Source organism: Mauremys mutica, chromosome 1 (genome assembly GCF_020497125.1).
Source record: "Mauremys mutica isolate MM-2020 ecotype Southern chromosome 1, ASM2049712v1, whole genome shotgun sequence".
Lineage (NCBI taxonomy): Eukaryota > Metazoa > Chordata > Testudines > Geoemydidae > Mauremys > Mauremys mutica.
Genome location: NC_059072.1, coordinates 42,011,317 through 42,039,006, shown reverse-complemented (window position 1 = coordinate 42,039,006; position 27,690 = coordinate 42,011,317). Strand labels below are relative to the sequence as shown.

The following is a 27,690-nucleotide window of genomic DNA, read 5'->3' as shown; positions in this document are numbered from 1 at the left end:
TTTCTTCCCTATAGATAAGAGGATTTTAAAAAAAAAACCACTTTTATCACAGTTGGGTAGACAATCAAATTCTTTACATAAAGCATATGGGATTTTCAGGTCATATGAATACACTGTGTATACTGAAATCACTAGATTCAGCAGACTGTTTTTAAAAGTGTAAATAGAAAACCCTTCCCTAGCTAGAAAAGAGAGAAAGAGAGAGAAGAGAAATACCTAACCATTTCTAGAAGGCTCAGCCACCAACTTATGGCAGACATGGAGGACACTATAGTTGGGAGCCAATGAAAAGGGGAGTGATCTGTTATCACCACTTCTTCCCTTGCGTTAGCTAAAGCTGCCAAAGGAAAGCCAGATTTGAGAATGCCTACAACTGCAGAGTTTGTAACTGTAAGGCCTGGTCTACACTACGCGTTTAAACCGAATTTAGCAGCATTAAACCGATTTAACCCTGCACCCGTTCACACAACGAAGCCCTTTATATCGATATAAAGGGCTCTTTAAACCAATTTCTGTACTCCTCCCCGACGAGGGGAGTAGTGCTGAAATCGGTATTGCCATGTTGGATTAGGGTTAGTGTGGCCACAAATCGACGGTATTGGCCTCCGGGCGGTATCCCACAGTGCACCATTGTGACCGCTCTGGAAAGCAATCTGAACTCGGATGCACTGGCCAGGTAGACAGAAAAAGCCCCGCGAACTTTTGAATTTCATTTCCTGTTTGCCCAGCGTGGAGCTCTGATCAGAACAGGTGGCGATGCAGTCCCAAATCCAAAAAGAGCTCCAGCATGGACCGTAAGAGAGATACTGGATCTGATCACTGTATGGGGAGACAAATCTGTTCTATCAGAGCTCCGTTACAGAAGACGAAATGACAAAGCATTTGAAAAAATCTCCAGGCTATGATGGACAGAGGCCACAGCACAGTGCTGTGTGACAAGCATAACGGAAAACCAAAGAATCAAATGGACGCTCATGGAGGGAGGGAGGGGGTACTGAGGACTCCAGCTATCCCACAGTCCCCGCAGTCTCCGAAAAGCATTTGCATTCTTGGCTGAGCTCCCAATGCCTGAAGGGTCAAAGACATTTTCCCGGGTGTTTCAGGGTATATGTTGCCAATTTACACCCTTCCTCCCCCCCCCCCAAAGAAAAGGGGAAAAAAAACATTTCTCACCTTTTTTCAATGTCACCCTATGTCTACTGCATGCTGCTGGTAGACGGGGTGCTGCAGCGCTGAACACCAGCATCCCCTTCCCGGTGGCAGACGGTACAATATGACTGCTATCCATTGTCATCAGCCCGTGAGTGCTCCTGGCTGGCCTTGATGAGGTCAGCCAGGGGCGCCTGGGTAAAAGTGGGAATGACTCCCGGTCATTCCCGGCAGATGGTACAGAACGGCTGGTAACCGTCCTCATCATAGCAGCTGGAGGCTGAGCTCTATCAGCCCCCCCCCCCTTTCATGTGTAAAGAAAAGATTCTGTACTGCCTGGACTATCATAGCAGCTGGAGGCTTCCTCCCCCTCATTTTAACTCACTAAAAAGTCAGTGTTTCTTACTCCTGCATTCTTTATTACTTCATCACACAAATGGGGGACACTGCCACGGTAGCCCAGGAGGGTTGGGGGAGGAGGGAGGCAATGGGTGGGGTTGTTGCAGGGGCACCCCCTAGAATGGCATGCAGCTCATCATTTCTGCGGGATCTCTGGGGCTCTGACACAGAGTGGCTGTGCTCTCTAGTTCTCTAGTACACTTGCCCCATATTCTAGGCAGGACTGATTCTATTTTTAGACAAAACATAAAGAAGGGAATGAACCGGGGAGTCATTCCCATTTTTGTCCATGCGCCCCCGGCCGACCTCAGCGAGGCGAGCCAGAAGCACCCATGACAGCAGCAGACGGTACAAAACGACTGATAACCGTCATCTCATCGCCAATTTACAATGGCAGACGGTGCAATAGGGATGGTAACCATCTCTGCTACCTTGCAAAGGCAAATGAATGCTGCTGTGTAGCACTGCAGTACCGCGTCTGTCAGCAGTATCCAGTACACATACGGTGACAGTGACAAGGCAAAACGGGCTCCATGGTTGCCATGCTATGGCGTCTGCCAGGGCAATCCAGGGAAAAAGGACGCAAAATGATTGTCTGCCGTTGCTTTCATGGAGGAAGGATTGAGTGACGACATTTACCCAGAATCACCCGCGACACTGTTTTTGCATCGGGATCTCAACCCAGAATTCCAATGGGCGGGGGAGACTGCGGGAACTATGGGATAGCTATGGGATAGCTACCCACAGTGCAACACTCTGGAAATCAACGCTAGCCTAGGTACATGGAAGCACACTGCCGAATTAATGTGCTTAGTGTGGCCGCGTGCACTCGACTTTATACAATCTGTTTTACAATACCGGTTTATGTAAAATCGGAATAATCCCGTAGTGTAGACGTACCCTAAGTGTCAAGCAGTGCTAAAGCATTCAACCTTGTTGAACTGACTGTGTTTCTCTAGTGGCCAGCCACTATTTTCTATTCCTTTTTAAAATAATTGATTATTACAGCTTCATAGTACCGTAGTACAGTGATGATATAAACATGAGCAAAAGTTGAGTGGGAATTTAGTACTGTGCCTTTAAGGAAGCAAGACCTCAAGGGATATCTAACTCATATCGACCTTTGTCTCTCAGAACAGACTCTGCTGGAGATGCCTATGGATTACTGCAGACCAAAAAGTATTTCAGATCAGAATCTTGGAAAGGAACTACTGCTATCAAAGTATTTTCCTTTCTTTTTGATCTGTATTGCCTTCTGTATCTTATCAGGAGGGGGGCTTGTGTATCGAGAATAATAATCTTGTTTTTTAATTAAACCCTGCTGAGTCACAGATCTGTTCTTTCCAGAACTCAAATTCATCCAATCAGATTAACACTGAACAATTACAAAAAAAACCAACACCACATTTTAGAAGTGGTGTTAAGTATAATGAAGGTTCAAGTCACAAGGGAGGTTTCAACACTGATGCTGGTGCACTCTGTCCATTTGAATTTGACTGTTCAATGGCTGCTGTTTGCTGCTCTGCTCTCTGATCTTCTAATTGCTGCTTAGGGCCTTGTTTTGCTGCTTGTTTCGCAGCTTGTATTTCTGCAAGTAAGGGCAAAACCCACCAGGTCTTTAATTTTCAGAGGACTCAGCCATTGGTGATGTGGGGAATCGGCTCTGGAACAAGACTATCTGAACCTGGATTTGTTTCTTGATGTCACACAGCTTTGACAATCTTCGTACAAACTGCCATGTAGTTGCTTTGCAAATCTGCTTAGAGATTTGAGGCTGTCAGCAAAAGCTACTCTGCACCAAACTGCATGAGACTTGATGTGATCTTTAAGCTCTAGGCATGCCAGTCTACAACAGTGAGAGATGCAATCTGAAAAACACTTAGACAAGACTCTGAATTACATCAGAACCCACTGAAATGTGTCAGATGGAACAAAGCTCACCCTGTGACCCAAAGTCTTTACCATCACGTCTGAAATGACCTCCCATGTACCCTCCTTGAGCTCAGATGTACCAAATGGCCCCAAAAGACCCTTCATCAGCTTAAAGGCCAAATTAGTATCATCAAGCTCAATTTCACAAAAAGGGCTCTTGAAAAACTGGTCTACCTTGGAAAACATGCCTTTAAGCAACATAAAAGCATCTCAGTCTAGTTAGTTATCCAAGAGAAGGTTAAGAGGCAACTCAATCATGGTCTGCCAGCACTTAAATGGGAATGAGATTTCTAACAGTAGACAGCACTTTAATTTACCAGACAAAAGCATAGCAAGATCTAACGGTTGGAAGTCGCAGCTAGAGAAGTTCAGACTAGAAATATGGCACAAGTTTTTAACAGTGAGGGTAACTAATAACTTACTTAGAGATGCAGAGGATTCTCCATCACTTGAAATCTTTAAATCAAGATTGGATATCTTTCTAAAAACATGCCATAGCTCAAACGGAATTATGGGCTTGATTCAGAAATTACTGCTAAGCCTCTTTGACCTGTGTTACAGATGCAGTAAGACTAGATGATCATAATGGTTTCTTCTAGCCTTAATCTAGGACTTTACATTTGATATATTTGCGATGGATCGATATTTTTGCCAAAAGAATATTCATGGATCTTTTTTTAAGCTAGTCTCATAGAGATGAAGAAAATAGTTAAGCAATTTCTACTGGGGGCAATGAAAATTATCCAAGTTGCTACTTGCACATCTTACTTATATAACCTTTTGGAAGGCTTCATCCAAGAAAACACCTTCTCAGAAATATTAGGCCTCAGTAGTTCATCCTTCATAGGGTATGTCTACACTATGGGATTATTCTGATTTTACAGAAACTGGTTTTTTAAAACAGATTGTATAAAGTCGAGTGCACGCAGCCACACTAAGCACATTAATTTGGCGGTGTGCGTCCATGTACCGAGGCTAGTGTCGATTTCCAGAGCGTTGCACTGTGGGTAGCTATCCCATAGCTATCCCATAGTTCCCGCAGTCTCCCCCGCTGCGTCTCCCCCTCTCCCTGATGGGGCAAAAAACATTGTCGCGAGTGGTTCTAGGTACAGCCTCACCCCTCCCTCCGTGCAAGCAGCAGACAACCGTTTCGCGCCTTTTTCCCTGGGTGAACTGTGCAGACGCCATAGCACGGCAAGCATGGACCCTGCTCAGCTCAAGACAGCAATCATGGATGTTGTAAACACCTCGTGCATTCTCGTGCAGTCAATGCTGAACCAGGACCTGCAAAACCAGTCGAGGAGGCGGCGGCTACGGCTACGGCAGCGCGGCAACGAGAGTGATGAGGACATAGACACAGAATTCTCTCAAACCGCGGGCCCCTGCGCTTTGCAGATCATGCTGGTAATGGGGCAGGGTCTAGCCATTGAATGCCGATTTTGGGCCCGGGAAACAAGCACAGACTGGTGGGACCGCATAGTGTTGCAGGTGTGGGACGATTCCCAGTGGCTGCGAAACTATCGCATGCATAATGGCACTTTCATGGAACTTTGTGACTTGCTTTCCCCTGCCCTGAAACACCAGAATACCAAGATGAGAGCAACCCTCACAGTTGAGAAGCGAGTGGCGATAGCCCTCTGGAAGCTTGCAACGCCAGACAGCTACCGGTCAGTCGGGAATCAATTTGGAGTGGGCAAATCTACTGTGGGGGCTGCTGTGATGCAAATAGCCAAAGCAATCATTAAGCTGCTGCTACGAAAGGTTGTGACTCTGGGAAATGTGCAGGTCATAGTGGATGGCTTTGCTGCAATGGGATTCCCTAACTGTGGTACACATATCCCTATCTTGGCACTGGAGCAACAGGGCACCCAGTACATAAACCGGAAGGGGTACTTTTGCATGGTGCTGCAAGCACTGGTGGATCACAAGGGACGTTTCACCAACATCCACGTAGGATGGCTGGGAAGGGTTCATGACGCTCGCATCTTCAGGAACACTACTCTGTTTAAACGGCTGCAGCAAGGGAATTACTTCCCAGACCAGAAAATAACAGTTGGGGATGTTGAAATGCCTGTCGTTATCCTGGGGGACCCAGCCTACCCCTTGATGCCATGGTTCATGAAGCCATATACAGGCAGCCTGGACAGTAGTCAGGAGCTGTTCAACTACAGGCTGAGCAAGTGCAGAATGGTAGTAGAATGTGCATTTGGCTGTTTAAAGGCGCGCTGGCGCACATTACTGACTTGCTCAGACCTCAGCCAAACCAATGTCCCCATTGTTATTGCTGCTTGCTGTGTGCTCCACAATCTCTGTGAAAGTAAGGGGGAGACCTTTATGGCGGGGTGGAAGGCTGAGGCAAATCACCTGCCCGCTGATTACACGCAGCCAGACACCAGGGCGATTAGAAGAGCACACCAGGAAGCGGTGCGCATCAGAGAAGCTTTGAAAACCAGTTTCATCACAGGCCATGGTACGGTGTGACTGTTGTGTTTGTTTCTCCTTGATGAATCCTCCCCCCCTTGATTGACTCATTCCCTGTAAGCCACCCACCCTCCCCCTTCAATTACCGCTTGCTTCCTAAGGAAATAAAGTCACTCTCGTTTAAAAATCATGTATTCTTTATTAATTAATTATAAAAAGAGGGAGAGAACTGACAAGGTAGCCCGGGTGCGGTTTGGGAGGAGGATAGGAGGGAAGGAAAAGGCCACTAAAAAAACTTCAAAATAATGACAGCCTTTTGGTTGAGCTGTCCACTGGGGTGGAATGGGCGGGTGCATGGTGCCTCCCCCCAACGCGTTCTTAGTTGTCTGGTGGGTGAGGAGGCTAAGGAACATGGTGAAGGGGGAGGGCAGTTATACAGGGGCTGCAGCAGCACTCTGTGATCCTGCTGCTGTTCCTGAAGCTCCACCAGACGCCGGAGCATGTCCGTTTGATCACGCAGCAGCCCCAGCGTTGCATCATGCCTCCTCTGATCTTCCTGCCGCCACCTCTCATCTCGAGCGCCTCTCCTCTCCTCACGTTCACTGGCATCTTTCCTGTACTTTGATACCACGTCCTTCCACTCATTCAGATGAACTCTTTCATTGCGGGTCACTTCCATGATTTCCAAGAACATTTCTTCTCGCATCTTTTTTTTCTGCCGCCTTATCTGAGATAGCCTTCGGGATGGAGGAGGGAGCCTTGAAAAATTTGCAGCTGCAGGAGGGAGGGAAAAAAGGGAGAGAAGTATTTAAAAAGATACATTTTACAGAACAATAGTTATACTCTTTCATGGTGAACAACACTATTCACCTTACATAGCACATGTGATCTCACTACAAGGTCGCATTTTGCATCTTAATATTGAGTGCCTGCAGCTTTGGTGTTAGAGATCACAGACGCAGGTCTGGGCATCAGAATTCGGCTTGCATGCGGACATGGTAAGCCATTGTCTTTCGGCTTCTGCAGCCTTCATATATTCAGTGCCCTCCTTTCCCAAATAGCAAGCAAAGACTGTTCAGTGCTGCTTCTTTCCTGTTAACATGCAGCACCAGAACCACCTCCATCCAATTCTCTGGGATGATCGCTTTACCCCTCCCCCCACCGCGTGGCTGGTATCATGGAAGATCGCTGCTAGCCACCCTCCCCCTGCCGCGTGGCTAGTTCCCAGCTAGCCAAACGCAAAAAAGATCAGCGCCAGTCACCCCCAGGGCCCCTTCTTGGCTAAATGCAGGGAAGGATTTCTTTTAAGCCATAGGCAAAAAGCCCAACCATCTCTGTCCCCTTAATTAAATTCCTGAATTTCAACCAGGTTACCATGAATGATATCACTCTCCTGAGGATAACACAGCGAGATAAAGAACAGATGTTGCTGAATGCCAGCAAACACCGGGACCATACGCAGCTAGGCTTTGTCATGCAATGATACCAGATTACTTGCTACATGCATGGCGTGATCAAGTGTCCTACCACAGAGGACGGAATAAGGCTGCCCTGCCCAGAAACCTTCTGCAAAGGCTTTTGGAGTACCTCCAGGAGAGCTTCATGGAGATGTCCCTGGAGGATTTCCGCTCCAACCCCAGACATGTTAACAGACTTTTCCAGTAACTTTACTGGCAACGAATGCATCCCAAGTCCTCAGGGCAAATTAATCATTAAAAAACACTTGCTTTTAAACCATGTTTTATATTTACAAAAAGTACACTCACCAGAGGTCCCTTCCATGGCTTCGTTGTCTGGGATAGTGGCTTGGGAGGGCTGGGAGTGTAATTCCGTCAGGGTGAGAAAAAGCTCCTGGCTGTTGGGAAGAACAGAGTGCTGTGTGCTCTCTGCAAGATCGTCCCCCTCTTCCTCCTCACCTTCCCCGTCCGCAGAATCCTCAGCCATGGCTGAGATTACCACCCCCACCTCAGAATCCACGGACAGGGGTGGGGTAGTGGTGGCGGATTCCCTAGAATTGCATGCAGCTCAGCGTAGAAGCGGCATGTTTTCGGCCCTGCCCCGGATCTTCCGTTTGTTTTTTTGGTTTTCTGGTAGGCTTGTCTGAGCTCCTTAACTTTCACACAGCACTGTACTGAATCCCTGGTGTGGCCTCTCTGCATCATGACCTTGGAAATTTTTTCTAATGTTTTTTCATTTCGTCTTTTGGAACGGAGTTCTGTTAGCACAGAATCCTCTCCCCATACAGCGATCAGATCCAGTACCTCCCGTGCGGTCCATGCTGGAGCTCTTTTTCGATTCTCAGGAGACTGCATTGTTACCTGTGCTGATGAGCTCAGCGTGGTCACCTGTGCTGGTGAGCTCTCCACGCTGGCCAAACAGGAAATGAAATTTAAAAGTTCGCGGGGCTTTTCCTGTCTACCTGGCCAGTGCATCCGAGTTCAGATGGCTTTCCAGAGTGGTCACAATGGTGCACTGTGGGATACCGCCCGGAGGCCAATACCGTTGAATTGCAGCCATACTAACCCTAATCCGACATGGCAATACCGATTTCAGCGCTACTCCCCTCGTCGGGGAGGAGTACAGAAATCGGTTTTAAGAGCCCTTTATATCGATATAAAGGGCTTCGTTGTGTGGACGGGTGCAGGGTTAAATCGGTTTAACGCTGCTAAATTCGGTATAAACACGTAGTATAGACCAGGCCTTAGATGCCACTCTGACAGAAGGCGAGATCCTAAGCTTGAATGGAGCAATATGCCCGGGTTTTACCTATTGGGACAGGATATTGCTAGCTCACCATATATTCCTAAATTCTGTATCCACAGAATTCACCAAAACTTTGTAAATTTGAACTGAGTATAAATGATGCAGCACTGTTCAAGAGGAAGACCAATTAAAAGAAACGAAAAGATTTTAATGCTGAATTTTTAAAAAGATGCACGTAAAAAAACCCAGTTAATTTGTGGATGAGGAATCATTTTAAACATGGTTGCTGACAAGCACTTGAGCCTGAATCACTAGACAAAGCTTCAGAATATAAGTACAGTTTTTTAAAAAAAATAAGATAAGCTTGGGTCAGCAAATGTTACCGGCAAGACAGCTTCGCCTAAAATGCTTTTCAAGAACCAATCTAGAAACGTTTAAGGATCCAGCAATAACTGTTGTGTAAATGAAACTTCAGTGAAAAGTTGAAATGTATTTTGTATCAGAAATAGAATGTAAGGTTTGTGAATTTCTATAGCTTCAAATAGAAGGATGCTTTATTCTTTTTATCTCTATGTTTTCAGGCATCTGGTACTGAAAAAGAAAATTCATTCTTGAAAAACATTGCAGTTGGTAGTGATTATGACACATTTGGGAGAAAAACAACGTGTGAAATAGTAAGATGCTTTATTTTTCAAAACTCTTTTTCCCCTGTGTAACTTAAGTTTATCTTTATGGAACATCTTTTCACAGACTTCTTTTCAGGTGCTCAGTTTTAAAAAGCTCTTGATTTTAAGTTCTCAACTGTATCTTAAATGCACATCACTTTACTTAACTTGAATTATATCAGTCTCATGTTTGGGAAATTACCAGATGATGTTTTCAAGGAGGCTGATAACAGGTATCAGGGCCCAGAAGCTTTGGAAAACAGGATTTGCAGGTATCCTGGTTTTTCAGCTCAGAGATTCTAAATGACCTGGAAGTATCTGATTACATCAGAGGCAGAAAGGAAGTGTTTGCAGATAAGAGGAGATGCAAAGATGGAACTAGAACTCACTTTTTTATTTTAACAATTATTTCATAGTTCACTTCTTTCTGATCAGGCGGATTATAGTAGATTTCCTACAAGCAGTGCAGTCTCCAAAATATCTTCTGCATTAGTCTCTTTCTTTAAAGGGCAGCTTCTTGGAGCAGCTGGTACGGGAACCCACAAGGGGAGAGGCAACTCTAGATTTAGTCCTGAGTGGAGCGCAGGCACTGGTCCAAGAGGTAACTATAGCAGGACCGCTTGGAAATAGTGACCATAATATAATAACATTTAACATCCCTGTGGTGGGAAGAACATCTCAACAGCCCAACACTGTGGCATTTAATTTAAAAAGGGGAACTATGCAAAAATGAGGGGGTTAGTTAAACAGAAATTAAAACGTACAGTGACTAAAGTGAAATCCCTGCAAGCTGCATGGGCACTTTTTAAAGACACCATAATAGAAGTCCAACTTAAATGTATACCCCAAATTAAGAAACACAGTGAAAGGACTAAAAAAGAGCCACTGTGGCTTAACAACCATGTAAAAGAAGCAGTGAGAGATAAAAAGACTTCCTTTAAAAAGTGGAAGTCAAATTCTAACAAAGTAAATAGAAAGGAGCATAAACACTGCCAAATAAAGTGTAAAAATGTAATAAGAAAAGGCAAAGAGGAGTTTGAAGAACGGCTAGCCAAAAACTCCAAAGGTAATAACAAAATGTTTTTAAAGTACATCAGAAACAGGAAGCCTGCTAAACAACCAGTAGGGCCCCTCAATGATAGAGATAGGAAAGGAGTGCTTAAAGACGATACAGTCATTGCGGAGAAACTAAACAAATTCTTTGCTTCAGTCTTCACGGCTGGGGATGTTAGGGAGATTCCCAAACCTGAGCCGGTTTTTGTAGGTGACAAATCTGAGGAACTCTCACAGACTGAAGTGTAACTAGAGGAGGTTTTGGAATTAACTGATAAACTTAACAGTAACAAGTCACTGGGACCAGATGGCATTCACCCAAGAGTTCTGAAAGAACTCAAATGTGAAATTGCGTAACTATTAACTATGATTTGTAACCTGTCCTTTAAATCGGCTTCGGTACCCAACGACTGGACGATAGCTAACGTAACGCCAATATTTCAAAAGGGCTCTAGAGGTGATCCCAGTAATTACAGACAGGTAAGTCTAATGTCGGTACCGGGCAAATTAGTCGAAACAATAGTAAAGAATAAAATTGTCAGACACATAGAAGAACATAAATTGTTGGGCAAAAGTCAACATGGTTTCTGTAAAGGGAAATCGTGTCTTTCTAATCTATTAGAGTTTTTTTAAGGGGTCAACAAACATGTGGACAAGGGGGATCTAGTGGACATAGTGTACTTAGATTTCCAGAAAGCCTTTGACAAGGTCCCTCACCAAAGGCTCTTACATAAATTAAGTTGTCATGGGATAAAAGGGAAGGTCCTTTCATGGACTGAGAACTGGTTAAAAGACAGGGAACAAAGGGTAGGAATCAATGGTAAATTCTCAGAATGGAGAGGGGTAACTAGTGGTGTTCCCCAAGGGTCAGTCCTAGGACCAATCCTATTCAACTTATTCATAAATGATCTGGAGAAAGGGGTAAAAAGTGAGGTGGCAAAGTTTGCAGATGATACTAAACTGCTCAAGATAGTTAAGACCAAAGCAGACTGTGAAGAACTTCAAAAAGATCTCACAAAACTAAGTGATTGGGCAACAAAAGGGCAAATGAAATATAATGTGGATAAATGTAAAGTAATGCACATTGGGAAAAAAAAAACTCCAACTATACATACAACATGATGGGGGCTAATTTAGCTACAACAAATCAGGAAAAAGATCTTGGAATCATCGTGGATAGTTCTCTGAAGATGTCCACGCAGTGTGCAGAGGCAGTCAAAAAAGCAAACAGGATGTTAGGAATCATTAAAAAGGGGATAGAGAATAAGATGGAGAATATATTATTATCCTTATATAAATCGATGGTACACCCACATCTTGAATACTGCGTACAGATGTGGTCACCTCATCTCAAAAAAGATATTCTGGCACTAGAAAAGGTTCAGAGAAGGGCAATTAAAATGATTAGGGGTTTGGAGAGGGTCCCATATGAGGAGAGATTAAAGAGGCTAGGACTTTTCAGCTTGGAAAAGAGGAGACTAAGGGGGGATATGATAGAGGTATATAAAATTATGAGTGATGTGGAGAAAGTAGATAAGGAAAAGTTATTTACTTATTCCCCTAATACAAGAACTAGGGGGTCACCAAATGAAATTAATAGGCAGCAGGTTTAAAACAAATAAAAGGAAGTTCTTCTTCACACAGCGCACAGTCAACTTGTGGAACTCCTTGCCTGAGGAGGTTGTGATGGCTAGGACTATAACAGCATTTAAAAGAGAACTGGATAAATTCATGGAGGTTAAGACCATTAATGGCTATTAGCCAGGATGGGTAAGGAATGGTGTCCTTATCCTCTCTTTGTTAGAGGGTGGAGATGGATGGCAGGAGAGAGATCACCTGATCATTACCTGTTAGGTTCACTCCCTCTGGGGCACCTGGCATTGGCCACTGTCGGTAGACAGGATACTGGGCTAGATGGACCTTTGGTCTGACCCAGTACGGCCGTTCTTATGTTCTTATATACCCTCTTTCACACATAAAGATAAGTTCTGTAGACATTTGCTGTCCTTTCTAAACAGACATCTCTTATGAGGCATGATTGTGGCAGCAATAGGGTAATTACTAAGTTTTAATTACCTTCCTTAGTAATTACCTTCGGGGGTGTATGGGGTGTCCAGGGAGGGGTAGTACCTCTGATGGGGGGACATGTCATACCCCTTCAGGGGTGGTCCGTCCACTTTGGTCCCCACCTGTCACTCAGCTCTCACTTGTGGCTCCAAGTAGCTGCAGCATGCGCAGTGGCCACAGCCCGGGCAACGGCTTTGACAGGCTGGCTAAACCAGGTGAGTGTAACTGATGGGACTCAAACCCTCAGTGAATTAGGGATATGCCTACCCTGCATGCAACATCAGCTCCGGCGGACTGGATGAAAGAGATCGCTAAGATCCAACGGCCAAGAAGGCGGTTCTGCAATGCTTTGTGGACAGCGAAGGGCTTGACGAGGCACGAAAGACGTCAAGGCCATCCACTGCAACTAAAGAAGTTACCAGTCGTGACGATTTTTCGTACCATTGGTGTCTAGCTTCTAAGGTCGAGAGAGTGGGATTGCTCCCGTGCAATGGCTCTACCACTTAAAAAGCTTTCACGCACAGGTCCTGTGCAAATCTATCCACTGACCGCGAACTTCCCATGCACCATCTGCAGCAAAATGTGCACCTCTAGAATTGGCTTGTACAGTCATCAGAGGGCACACCATGAGACCAACAATAGATGATCTGCACAGATTTGTCATCATCGGATCAATGGACTACCAAGAAGAATTACATTCCCCTGACATCCATTCACACACAAACAGAAAGACAATACAATTTTTTTTAAATGTGACATTAATTTAGTCACGTTAAGAATGTTTAAAGTGCCAGGACCTCAAGAATTTGAAAGCCTTCGGTGTAGCCCTGGAAACCAGCAGCTTCCATCCCACCTTCCTCTTGTTCTGATGAATGAATCTTTGAAGCTGATATGGTTTTGTATTAAAGCTTCATTCGAGAAGGACAAGTTTATTTTTTTTTCCTACTGAGAGCCAAGTTTAAGTCATAACTTAGCCTGGAGTTTAAAAAAAAAGAACTGGCTGGTCTTTAACAGAGCAGAGCTAGCCCAGTACATATGCATTTCATACACTCCACAAATACAGAGCAACACAGGCTGAAGCTGCCCATTTCCAGACCCGCCTCGAAGGGTGGTGGGTTGTGTGCGCATGCATGCATGTGCCCTCACAGGTTAGCACAGTGGTAAAATATAGTGGCAGAGTTATGCAAAGAAGCTTGCCGAGCACGTTACCCAAGTCATTGCTATTTCCACACTAAATTCACGCCGACTTTTGCTTTAAATTATTTACTTCAGAAATGGTGAATCATTAAAACGAGGCTATGTACCGGATTCCCTTTTTAGTTTAACTACTGATCGTCAAATCAGTTTACTAAAGTGTCATCATCATCCAAGCTAATCGATATTTAGCACATTAGTTGTTTAAAATGGTTTTATCCTCCTTCTTTAGGCCCATAACAACCAGACTCTTGTGCTGATTGAACTTAACATGCATCTCACTGGTGAGATTAAACCAAACTTGTAACTCTGCTGCATTATGAAGACAGCAGCCAGCCAGTGAAGGAAGTGCTATATGTGGTTTTATATACAAGAGGTAGGCATCAGTATTATATTGAAGGAATATTTTACAGCTAGATTCTTTATCCATACAGAGTAAGGTACACCAATTATATGCAGAAATAGTAAGAGTTACACAATTTTAGGCATTTTCAAAACACTGTTTGCTTGATAGTGTCATTTAAATCAACTCAGTGATGAAATCTACTATCTACGTCAAACTACAACATAAATATTACTTATTTTCATAACTGGGCAGCCTCTGAGTCACCAATATTCAGCCCCATTCATTTGCTAGGTAAACAGGACAGTATTATGACAATATAAAATAACCAAGTTCTTAGTTTACTTTTTGGGTTAATAAGAAATTAACATAATCAAAACTATGTTTTCCTTTCTAGTTAATATTTCTAACAATGGCTCAATATGTCTCTTGAAAATCTATTTTAAATAACAGCCATACAAACTAGACAGAATAGTAAATTAAGCTAGATCTTTAGAAAAGCCTCTCAGAAAGAGGAAGAAATAAAAATGTTTTACCCCTTGATGTACAACTTTTCCACAATCGTCTGCCAACCTTCCAAAGAATAAAACATTGATGGTGCTGGTCTTTGAACATGAATTCTCTGACTCTATAAAGAGAAGCAAAAACAATCCAGATTACTACAACCCTTTTATACCAAAATGGTGAGGAAAAGTCTCTACAAAAACATTTTTCTATACAACGTGGTACACATTTTTATTTGAATAATGAAAACTGATTTTATATATATATATATATATATATATATATATATATGCAAAATATTTTAAAAGGCACAGAAAAGCAGCTATAAAAACAATACTGGCTATATGAAATAGACATTTTTCATGTGTCTGATCACAATTTAAAATGTGCATGTACAGAGAATCAATGTATATTAAACACAGCTTCCACTTGGATGATTTATGTTAGAGATAGAATACACTATCAAGTTATATTTAATTCTCTGTATTAGCAAAGAATATATTATATCACTATTTTATATGGAGACAATCCATGACTTGAAAAAAGTCCTTTCACCCACTTGTAAGTACCAAGAAGTTTTCCCTGGGGAGCTGGGAGACTTAGCTTAATTATAGCAGATATTCATACCTTTCATTTTAAAACATATTTCTAGCTGTTTTGGTTACAGAAATAACCATCCATGTGTGAATCAATACAGTCATTTTCTTGAAACTTTAAAGAACTTCAGTGCCTCTGCTGAGGCCCACAGATGTCCTGAGCTGCAGCAGAGTGAAATTAACAAATCTCTGGAGAGGTTTCAAGTCTATTCAGAGGGAGAAGGTAGCAGTGAAACTGACAATGACTGCATCAATTTCACCTGCTGCTGCTAGGAGCATCAGCACTACAGATAAGTTTCATCTACACTGCATCCTTTTCAGGGATGTATAGTGTACATACTCATGTAGCCCCTGTAGAACAAGTCCAAACAGCAGTGTAGATAGTGAGGCGTGGCTTATGTGAGTAGAATAAAGACATGCTTGAAGGATGTGTGTGTATATACTCAAGTACGTATATACTCAAGTACACACCCTATAAGACTCTCTACTCACCCAAGCCATGCTTCCCCATCTACACTGCTATTTTTGTCCGTGCAGTGTCCTGCTGCTTCCCCATTGATAGAGCCTTTCTCTGCTGTCTCCCCTCTGCCAGAGCTTCTCACTGGATCACCTAGCTGCACGCTGCAGTGTGGACACAATGTGCTTTTCACTCTAGCATGTAGCTACATGTACACAACACACTGCTGAAAGTAATGTGTAGTGTAAACATAACTAGAGAGTAGAGGACAAGAACCACAAAATAACCCTTCAGGCTGGAGAGGTAGAGTAATAGATTAGCACCCTATTCCCTACCCTCATGCAACAACCAGGAGACAGAGAGGAGTCGAGTAGCAGAGATTCTTCGGTGGAAGACAGGATAGGGGTGAGGAGAAATAAAGTGTGAAGGAGGAAGACAGAAATAAAATATTTTCTTCTGGGCCATGAGAGGGACTTCAAAACTTAGACACTGAATTGCAGTGGCAGATTAATGATTTTGCCGCCCCTAAGCCCTGAAATAATTAATAATAAATAATAATAAATTGCCACCCCGGCCCCATATGAACTTGTTTTAGTTTTTTTTTACAAATTCATTTGAACTAAAATAAATCTAAATATCATTAAAATAATTGAACATTTACAAGTTTTATTATAAATAAAATTACAAGTACAGCGGACCCTTGCTTCAATGCGCGTCCGTATAGCATGATTTCGTTTACAGGGCAGGACCGCGCATGGATCCAAAACTGAGAACTGCTTAATTTCTTCCTTCCGGTCATATTATTAATGTTTAGGATTCTCATGAGTACGTTTACTAAATGGCGTCATGCCGTCATTGGTGGTTTCAGTACGTGCTATGATTGGTAGAATCGCAGCGTCACTGATGCTGCGATTACAAAAATGCTGCTATTATAAATTTGCCACCTCTGCAAATTTGCTGTGCTAGGCCTAGGCCTTGTTGGCCTAGGTGATAATACGCTGCTGCTGAATTGCCAGAGTCCAATACAAGAGTTACAGCCCCTGAGCAGCATCTAGGAACACCATCTGCATTCTTTCTCCACAGGAACTGGGAGAGTTGGGCTTCTCAGCAGTTGTTTCGAATCTCACTGGCAATCTTTCCCTTCCTCATCTTTTGTTTCAGCTTCTAGCTGTGTAGTTTAGTCTTGACTACTAAATCTCTCTCTTTTTTTTTTTTAATCCAAGTCAATCAGTTAAAGATACAGCTTTAATCTGTTCAACCTGGAATAGGACTCAATATGTTATACATTATGTCTTCTGTCAGCACAATGGCCACAACAAATGCTTTGTTTCCATGTATCAACCATGGTGATTACTAATGAATTTGATGCACTTTGCTCTTCAGTTTTTCAAGTGGTTACAAACGAAAGAAATGCAGCATTAAGATAGTACATAAAAAAATATATTGCTGGAACAATCTATAAAAGATTACAAGGTTCTATAACTACAGGAAGTCTGTTGAAGCACTATAGTCACATTGTTTCAAATGACTCAGTGGCTTGCAAATTTAAAACACCATATTCTGAGGGACTGTATACAAAGCTTTTTTTCTTAAGCATTGAACACAACAAAACAGCTCTTTTCCAAGGTTTATTAATACTGATATAGCAAAATTTTAAAAGATGCATTAGTAACTTCAGCAAAAGTAAAGAATTGTATGTTTAAATGGGAATACCTTGAAGTACAATCTTGAAAAATTCTGTTCCATTTACAAGTTTAGTTAAAGGGTAGGAGAGAATAACTGTTCCCTGAAATGAAAGAAGAGACAAAAAATTTTTTGTTGATTAACAAAAAACTCTAAAATAAAGCTATGAGCAACTCTGGGTCACTGCAACAGAAGTAACTGGTAGATGCTTCAAATCACAAAGCCAACTTTTGGTCTGGAGTGTCCAGCATGAATTAACGTTATCGTGGCCTGACAAACAGATTGTGGGGGGAGGTTTAAAGTAATTTGGTGGTCAAAATTGGTACCATTATAATTGCCAAAATTAGGCTATCCTAAAGACATTAGGCTATCCTTTAAAGACATTAGGCTATATGTCTTTTGCCCTCACTACTCCCCTTGGTAGGCTGTTCCAGAACTTTACTCCTCTGATGGTTAGAAACCTTAATCTAATTTCAAGTCTAAACTTCCTGATAGCCAGTTTATATCCATTTGTTCTTGGGTCCACATTGGTACTAAGCTTAAATAATTCCTCTCCCTCCCTAACATTTATCCCTCTGATATATTTATAAAGAGCAATCATATCCCCCCTCAACCTTATTTTGGTTAGGCTAAACAAGTCAAGCTCTTTCAGTCTTCTTTCATAAAATAGGTTTTCCGTTCCTCAGATCATCTTAGTAGCCCTTCTCTGTACCTGTTCCAGTTTGAATTCATCCTTCTTAAACATGGGACACCAGAACTGCACACAGTATTCCAGATGAGGTCTCACCAGTGCCCTGTATAATGGTACAATTAATTGGTCTTTGACTACTAGCGGTAAATATGCCCAATGGCTTGTGATGGGATGAGGTGGGATCTGAGTTACTACAATTCTTTCCAGAGTGTCTGGCTGATGAGTCTTGCCTACGTGCTCAGGGTTTCGCTGATCACCATATTTGGGGTCGGGAAGGAATTATCCTCCAGGGCAGATTGGCAGAAGCCCTGGGGGGCGGGGTTCGCCTTCCTCTGCAGCGTGGGGCACAGGTCACTTGCTGGAAGATTCTCTGCACCTTGGAGTCTTTAAACCATGATTTGAGGACTTCAATGGCTCAGACACAAGTTTGATACAGGAGTGGGTGGGTGAGATTCTGTGGCCCACATTGTGCAGGAGGTTAGACTAGATGATCATAATGGTCCCTTCTGACCTTAAAATCTATGATTCTATTAAATGTCATAGAATGCACATTTTAATCACCAGCAACTGCTAAACCATGTTTTATAAAGCTACTTGAAATGTCTCTAAAAGTACCCGAAGAAGTAGGAAGCCTTGAAGGTTAAGTACTTGCACTGCTTCAAATTAGGTGCACCTGGCTGATATAAACGATCATTTTGCTCCAAGCACTCATGCAGCGTCTGGGCACATCTTACCATGGTGTGTGTGTTTTGGTTTGGTTTTTTTCCCTCCTTTCTTTTTGTGCCTCAGTACTCAGAAGCTTATCTGTGTCTTCTGGTAAAGTGACAAAATCTAGTTTTGTGACACAAATCAAGTGAGCTTTCGATTAGTCTGCCTCATCCTTTACGCATTTCTACTGATGCAGATACATACTATGTATTCTACATCCTTAAAATTACATTTGATAGTTAGTGACAAAATTACACCAGGTGTCAGGTGCTGTACCTGTCTTTGGAAAAGGAGCTGTCCTAATCCAAGTGTCCTACATAGCAAAAAGTATCAGGAAACCAAACACTGCACATTACAATGACCAACAAGGAAAGCAATACTAAGGGCTTGTCTACACTACCGGGGTAAGTTGACCTAAGTTACGCTACTCCAGCTATGTGAATAATGTAGCTTAGGTCGACTTACTGCGGTGTCTACATCATGCTGCGTCGACAGGAGACGTTCTCCCATCAACTTACCTTATTCCTCTCGTTACGGTGGAGTACCAGAGTCGACTAGAGAGAGCTCTACGTTCGATTTACTGGGTCTTCACTAGACCCACTAAATCAACTCCCACTGCATCGATCGCAGCAGCGTCGATCCCTGATACATGTAGACATGGACTAAGTATTTGCATTGACGCTGCAAGAACTGTTTGTACATGGCTTTCATTGGAGTAGGTATGAATCTCCCCACTTTCTTTCTTCCTCAACTACCACTAGAAAACTTACGCTCCTAAAGCTCCTCCCCAAATGTTCCCGAAGAAGTACAGGACGTGTGCCGAGAAGTTAAATGTGTTCCATTAAGTAGTATGTGTTTTGGGCTTTTGCCCAGCACGTGCTCACTTTCACAGCACTGTCCCTCATGTATCCAAACACCTTTGTGAAAAACTTTGGAAAAATGGTTTACAGTGCATAGTCTCCAGAATAACACATTCCAACAGAATAGCTTGGACACTCATTTCAGCTGTCAGTTCAACTTAAGAAAATCAAATTTTTGTCTGATAATATTTTAAAACTTATGCCTAAACAAACATCTAAAATTAGTGGGTCTACTTTTGCAGTTTAGTACTTTGTATCTAGTCAGTTTCACCGATTCCCCTGTGCAGTCAGTTTCATACAGCAAAAGGGGAGGGGACCTTTTAATAAAAAATAAAATTAAAAAAAACTGGAAAATGTGATTGTAAAACTACAAAATACAGTTGGGAGACTCAGGTCAGCTGTAGCAAGAGTATTTAACTAGACTAAATTCCATGTTGCTTGTGTTCCTTTTAACACCTTTCCTGAGTCAGGATAAATTCATTGAGGACAAAATGAATTTAGACATTGGCCAGAAAAATTAAAAATCGATTCAGCTCGTTTCCTTTTAGCTCTGCAACATGGTAATCCCTCTAGAGAGTGGTAGTAACTATGGAGTTCAACCACTGAGATGATCTCAGTCTATTTTAGGGTTGCTCACAGCTAGCCATGCAAAACTGGATTCTCCAGAGCACTTAGCAATCAACATTGCTTCCTCAAAATTAAAAAGGATGAGTTTGCTAACTGTATTGTTTTGTGCCAAACAACTCTTTCATGGTCACCTGCTTATTCCCAGAAGAGGCTGCAGCAGAATCAAGCTCTCTCAATGTGAGACAAGCGCCTTAGGTGATTGTATCTAGCTTCTCCTTTACAATCAGCTAAAATACTGCACTATCACCAGACACACTAAATATTCTGCTTTCCTACTGCAGATGTAGATTTTGGCAGAAATATTTCCTAAGTTTGAATCTACTTTTGTCTGCCTCAACATTTTACTCCATGTCCAGTAATTCTGTACAGTCTGTCAGGTTTGCTTGCAGAAGTGGCTGTTGCTTGGCAGGCTGAAAAGCCAGAGTTTATATACTGCAAAGAGCACAAAAATATCCATATGTGGGAGGGGAGGAGAAACCCAGAACTTAGGAGAATGTGGACTCTTTTTTTGCCACCCAAAAGACTTTAGGGGGTGTGGGATGTCATGTCCCTTTTCTCTTCAATTTTCAAAATATTTCCTCTCATCCTCTTGGGAATAATTCACTCCACCTCAAGAAACTGCAACAAGAAGCCCTTCCCGCAGACAAAACCAACAAGGACATGGAGAATTGAAGACAACGCAAAAAATATAGAGAAAGGAGGCCAAGACCTCTCTTGGCCACACACACAACATGATAGCACTTAGGAGAACTGAATTCTCTTTCTTTTAAGCTCCTGTGTTTTCCCCTTTCCCCCTATTACTCTCAGTCAGGGGGGCCAACCTGTGGCTCCGGAGCCACATGGGGCTCTTCAGAAATTAATATGTGGCTCCTTGCATAGGCACCGACTCCAGGGCTGGAGCTACAGGCGCCAACTTTCCAATGTGCCGGGTGGTGCTCACTGCTCAAATCCTGGCTCTGCCACAGGCTCTGCCCCCACTCCACCCCTTCCAGCCCCTCCCCTGAGCCTGGCATGCCCTCAGTCCTCCCCCGCTCTACCCCCAGAGCCTCCTGCACGGCACAAAAAAGCTGATCAGGAGGTGCAGGGATGGAGGAGGAGGCACTGATCAGCGAGGCAGCCAGTGAGCAAGAGGCGCTTGGAGTGGGGCGGGGGGCCATGCAAGGCTGCTGACATATTATTGTGGCTCTTTGGCAATGTACATTGGTAAATTCTGGCTCCTTCTCAGGCTCAGGTTGGCCACCCCTGCACTCATTGATCTGGTCTGCAGGTTCAGCCCCCCCCAGAAACAACAATCAGGCTAGTTGGCTTGTGCCAAGATCTCACTAGCATCCCCACACCTTAAGGAAAATGGATCTCTATATCACATCAGCCTCACAGGCCTTTCCCTGAATGTGCACAGTATGCAAAACAATGATAGAAAGTTTGAATTGCATGGCTTGTTTGGCTTTTTCTTCTAAACACAGATTGTTTTTCACAGCAGACCTAATGAAAGTTTAAGATATTGATTCCCATCCCCCAAGTGTTTGGGATGATAAAACGGATTTAAAATTACATTCACAGAAATCTTATTAAAGTAAACATTTTGATAAAAGAAGAATGCAATATGGCCTCACATTTTAAGAAATAGATCTAAGGTGTCTATTTCACTAACATTCTGTGCCTGAAGCTGAGAACACACTCCTAAATGTGAACTGCTCCATACCCCCTACATTTCCCAGTCTGGAACAACTAACTACTTGGCAACCAAACACTGCTATTATCAATGTAGCACATTTTATGGCAAGGGAATAAAGAGAAAAAACAATTACATTTTGATGTGGTAGCTGCTATTAGAATAATTGTCTTCATAAAACTGGGAGATTGCATTGCTTTGTACAAGAAATGTGAAACGCCTTTAAAAATCACCAGACCAGAAAAGTGATTTTTATCCATAGTACTGACATTTTTGGTTAGGTGATTTTTGTTGTTTTTTTCCCTTTGTTTGATTAGTTTATTTAATCAAAGCCCCAAAACCACTCTCAAAACTGCAATTTTTTGGAATACAAATCCTATAAAGAAAATGGTAATGTGTTTTATATACATTATCTATAGTTAAATAAGAAAATCCTTCAACATTTAAATCTACACAGAGTAAAACTGCCAACTTCAGTGGGGCCAAGATTTCACTCAAAGTGTGTAAACAACTACTTAGATCCAGTGAGGATATACCGATGCCAGGGCCATGTAAGCGAGGCTTACGCATGCCTTGTACATTTAGCATATTTTTTTTAAGATGAACAACATGCTCTTGCTAGTAAGTTACCTGAAAGTATTTGTTGGCCTGATCACAACCCATTTGCAGGTATTTTAAATCCACTTTCTGCAGGTGGCTTGGTAGTAGATTTTCGGGTATGCCATCAATGACCTGAACAGGCATAACTGCTTTATCTAAGTGAGATTAAAAATAAAAACACCAATTAGTCACATATTACTAACTTGTACAGTAAAGACAATTAAATCTTGTTGCAACTTCGGTTTGAATATGAAGCCTCTTCAATTAAGCTGGAGTTCAGCTGCTTCATTTGGCATATTTATAATCTTCTATGGCAGATGAGCTCAAATACCTTACCGATGTTAGCAGGATGCGAAGCATATCAAAGGAGAGCTTGCCTGATGCTAGGTATCAAGTTAAGCCTCTTTAGTTCACAAGCTTTCCAGTATTTGTTTTAAGAATTCATTTTATATTAAGTTTTTCTAACAAAATAATGCTCACACATAATACTTAAAACAGAATAATGAGTATCATCTTCCCATAAAATCCACATAAAATACTAAGTATCAGACTCTGACCTGGGAAGCCAGAATAGATATTTTTATATCCTTACTAGCAGTTTATTGCCATACAAAAAAGCTACAACAATTTCTGTTGGTAAAAAAAAGTCATATGAAGTGTAGCATGAATTTGGCATAAAAACAACTTTAATGACATTACAGAACTTTGTGCACAAGTTCTCATACAACTTAGACATAAAAATAATCATAGAATATCAGGGTTGGAAGGGGCGTCAGGAGGCCATCTACTCCAACCCCCTGCTCAAAGCAGGACCAATCCCCAACTAAATCATCACAGCCAGGGCTTTGTCAAGCCTGACCTTAAAAACCTCTAAGGAAGGAGATTCCACCACCTCCCTAGGTAATACATATAGTGATTTAATAAAAACTAGACTCAACTGATTTTTCAAGATATCAGATGATAAAATAAAACAAAATTAACTAAAACTTATTTCTTCATACTTAGTCTTTTTGGAAGATGTCCACTATAATAGAACTTCCAGTCCTATTAGTTTCGTCCTTCCACTGGTTTCAGGCAAACTAACCAAAATACTTGATATTTTCTAACTCAGAAACCACAATGTAACAAAATCTTTCATTCACAAGATCATACTCAATGTTATACTCTTCAATACATAGAGTTTCATTGAATGATATATAGCAGGGGTGGGCAAACTACGGCCCGCAAGCCAGATCTGGCCTGGGGGATTGCCACTCCTGCGGCACCACGGGCCCTGCGCCGCTCCTGGAAGTGGCCGGGACCACGTCCCTGTGGCCCATGGGGGGGGGGAGGGAAAGAGGGCTCCACGGGGAACCACGGCCAATGGGAGCTTTGTGGGAGGTACCCACAGGCAAGGCCAGCGCACAGAGCCCTCTGCCCCCCCTTCCCCAGGGGCCACAGGGATGTGGTGCCAGCCGCTTCCAGGAGCGGCGCGGGGCCAGGGCGGGCAGGCAGGCAGGGAGCCTGCCCTGGCCCCAATGCGCACTGCTGTCGCTCCCGAACTGCTCCAGGTAAGCGGTGCCAGGCCAGAGCCCACACCATGAACTCCCCCTGCACTCCAACTCCCTGCCTGAGCCCCCTTCTGCACCCCGACCCCATGCCCTGAGCCCCTGCCACACTCCTTCCTGCACCCCTGCCCTGAGTCCCCTCCTGCACTCCACACCCCCTCCTGCACCCCAACCCCCTTCCCTGAGCCCCCTCATACTCCCCTCTGTCTCAACCCGTTGCCCTGAGCCCCTTCCTGCACACCGCACCACCTCCCACACCCCACATTCCCTCCTGCACCCCAACCCCCTGCCCCAGACCTACATTCATGGCCTGGCATGCAATTTCCGCACCCAGATGTGGCCCTTTTTCATCTCACTACTTAAGAACTCTTAAAACAGTATTTCATTTTACTTTAAGAGAATTAACTGTTTTCACTATTTCAGTCCATTCAAATTGCTTGTTTCCTACCATTTCTTTCAACTCTAGGCTTGTTGAATCATCACATAACACTTATGATCCATTTTCCGTATTGATCATAAGCTTTTGCATTTTCTAAAGTAAAAATGAGAAACAATAATGAATTAATCATACTGAAGACTAAAAAGCATGCCAGTGCATATGGAGCCAGATGTCTTGTCATCTCACAGTTTTCTAGCAATTCAAGACCCCCAGCAAGTAACAACTCCCCCTACTCCTTCCCAAGTTAGTTCTTTCCTTCCTTCCCAGCAGTTGAGTCCATCCACTATTCACACCTCCCTCACTGGTCATCCACTCCTGTTCCCCCATCTAAGCTACATCTACACTGCAACCCAGGGTGTAATCTGCAGCTCGTGTGGAGGTGCCCATGCTAGCTTTAATCTAACTACCTCGCTAAAAAGAGCAGTGAGAATGTGGCAGCGCAGACTAGCAATGTGAGTATATGCTCGGGAGGGTCAGGCAAGTTTGTGCAACCATGCCCTTGTACTGAGCTCTTGTCACACCAATAAGCCAAGGCAACTGCAGTGGGGGAAGGCTTGACAGTTGTTCCTCAACCTGGTTACTGTACCTGGGACCCCTTCATTTCTTATACCTGTAGTGCAGACCATCTACAATTGGCAGTAAAATATGTTCTCTGAGTTTTTAGTCCAGTTTTAGAACTTTGGCCCTAAAAGATTCAGTTAACTTCTAACTACAGTAGAACCTCAGAGTTACAAACACCTCAGGAAAGAAGGTTGTTTGTAACTCTAAATAAAACATTATGGCTGTTCTTTCAAAAGTTTACAACTGAACATTGACTTAATATAGCTTTGAAACTTTTCTGTGCAGAAGAAAAATGCTGCTTTTAACCATCTTAATTTAAATGAAACAAGCACAGAAATTGTTAACTGACCTTGTCAAAAAAATGTTTAAACTTTCCCTTAATTTTTTTAGTAGTTTACATTTAACAAAGTACTGTACTATATTTGCGCTTTTTTTTATCTCTGCTGCTGCCTGATTGCATGCTTCCCATTCCAAATGAGGTGTGCGGTTAACCAGCCAGTTTATAACCCTGGTGTTCGTAACTCTGAGGTTCTACTGTATCGATATCAAGTCTTTCCTTCAGACAATAATGAGTTAAAAAAGCAATACCAGTAAAACCAATTTTGGGTTCTTCACCTACTGTATCCAGGCAATGAGGTATGTATGAGAAAGCACAGTATATTCTAGTCTGTCAAATTAGCCCTCACTTCAGAATACTTACTCCTTACTTTGGGGGAATGTGTTTTTTTTTTTTAACACTGTAATGCAAATTTTGAAAAAATACCTTCTATAACCAAGTAGCAAAATGAGCTGGAATAAGTAGCACAACTTCAGGAAGCTCTTGATACCGAATCTCACCAGTTTACACAGTATCCCACTAACATACAGAATAAAATGATGAAAATACTTCCTAGGCCAATAGTGCAACTGCCTTTTTCACTACTTTCTTCCCAATAAAGAGGCCTGACAATGTATAAAAGACAATATACAGAAGTCAGTGTCAATAATGTATAGAATCCTGCACATAATACTCAGAATATCATACACTTTGAACTACAAAGAAGGTTAGACCCACATTTATGGATCAAATAAACAAGCAGACACTCCTCGGCTGACAACGATTACATAGACTTATTTTGTTTAGCTTGTGTAGATAAAGAAAGCAACTTTGAAAACAGTGATATTCTAAAACACTACAAGGATTTTACAGTTGAAATATCCTATGTTAGGAGGACCTAAAAAAAACAGTGGGTGAGGAGACAGAGGTGAGTGGAATGGAGTGTGTAGTAGAGGCTTCCCCTACCAAATGAGAAGGAGGAAACAGATAGGAAAAGAATCTCAAACCCTCCTCATTCTAGTGCTGAAGGCAGATGATGTGGGCTTCTGCCTAAATAGTCACTCCTGGAAATCACCAAAAAAGTCCTGATGCCCCTTTTTATGCAGGATTACCAAGCATCAGGCATCTCATGTGACAGTCACACATTTGACAGGCCTGTCATGCATTCTGATATCTCAGCTGCATTCTCACATTCTGCTGAGCTGTATCTATTGGGTTTCTGGGAAACTGGGAGGGCAGAAGCCCGCCCAATGCTAAAGGATCCACCCCACCCCCCCAGCCTAAGGGGACGATCTACGGGACCTCAGAAACCCATTAATTTCAGGGGACAACTAATGAAAGAACAGGGACAGGAGTGTGGTCAAAGGGTCATAAGAAGGGAGCCTGACGGGGACACCGAGCAGAGAACCCCGGACAGCGCCCACTGCTCCTCGAAGGCATCAAGGGAGCCAGTGGATGCCGCCCAGAGGAACTCCGCCCGGATACGTGAACAGACTAAGGACCGGAAACAAGCCCCACAGTCACAGGAGTCTCCATTGGCCAACCTCCTCTCCCTGGTTAGGAAGGCAGAAAGCATGGGCCTGCAGTTCTGCCTTTTGGCTAACCAGTTGCAGGAGCCTGAGACAGATGAGAGTGTGGATAGCAACAGAAGTGTTTATAACCAGTAAAAGACACTCTCCTATAGAATCTGGAATTGAAACCAGGATTCCAGAGAGTCTCAATATTCCTTTTTTGACTAGCAAATAGCTGTGAAACCTATTGGCAAAGTATGTGTCTCATCCCCTTTTGGTAGCTTCTGGCCCACACAGAGGACAACAGCATACTACTGGCTAGCATTTAGTCCATTAGCTCGAGTAGTAGAGGTCTGTGCTGTGGATTTGAAGGTCCAAACCCTGCCGGATGACTCACGTGGAGTTTATTATGGCACCACATGATGAAATTTCTGTATTTTGCAGGATTGTTTTAAATTAGGATGTTACAGTAAAAAACTACATAAAAATAATATTATGTTTGCAACATCAAGCAAAGTTTGGAAATGCCAAAATTAAGGTTACTCAGGCAACCTTAATTTGGCCCCTTGTGCTTTATTATACAGCCTTTAATGATATGATTGCATACTCTCTTTTTCCCACAGGATCCTTGCCTTATTTCATGCACAGAATGGACTGTGCTCTGGGAATAATCTGGGTTCAGTTGTTAATGAGACTGTTGTCTGTAGGACTCCCTGCTTCATTTCTTGCAGAAGGTGGAAGGTGTGTAGTGAATGAAGCTGGGGACTGCAGGAACATAAGGAGAGTCTCATGGTCAAGGCAGTTGAATGCTGTCCTGGAGAATTAGATTCTATACCTGCCTCTGCCACAGAGTTCCTATGTGATGTTGAGCAAAACACTTACAAACATTTCATGTGTGTTCCTCATTTTCTGAGTACATGAGTTGAGACCCTGGTATCTGATTTGCAGAAGAACTGAATATTCACAGCTGCAACTGAAGGCAATGAGAGCTG

General features: G+C 42.9%; 1 protein-coding gene across 5 annotated transcripts in view; it reads right to left on the bottom strand.

Annotated features, from left to right (window-relative positions):
* The window catches only part of POT1 (protection of telomeres 1), a 188,068-nt gene that overhangs the window by 132,544 nt on the left and 27,834 nt on the right, over positions 1 to 27,690 (bottom strand). For 4 of the 5 annotated variants that reach the window (XM_045031745.1, XM_045031744.1, XM_045031753.1 and 1 more), the window contains 3 exons: positions 22,355 to 22,479; positions 17,197 to 17,269; positions 14,463 to 14,554 (listed from right to left, as the gene is read on the bottom strand). In XM_045031745.1, the coding sequence (XP_044887680.1) occupies positions 14,463 to 14,554; positions 17,197 to 17,269; positions 22,355 to 22,468 (279 nt within the window). In that variant the 5' untranslated portion in view covers positions 22,469 to 22,479. Of the gene's footprint in view, positions 1 to 14,462; positions 14,555 to 17,196; positions 17,270 to 22,354; positions 22,480 to 24,319; positions 24,438 to 27,690 lie in introns of those variants that run through there. The other variant, XM_045031764.1, reaches the window with a different exon arrangement.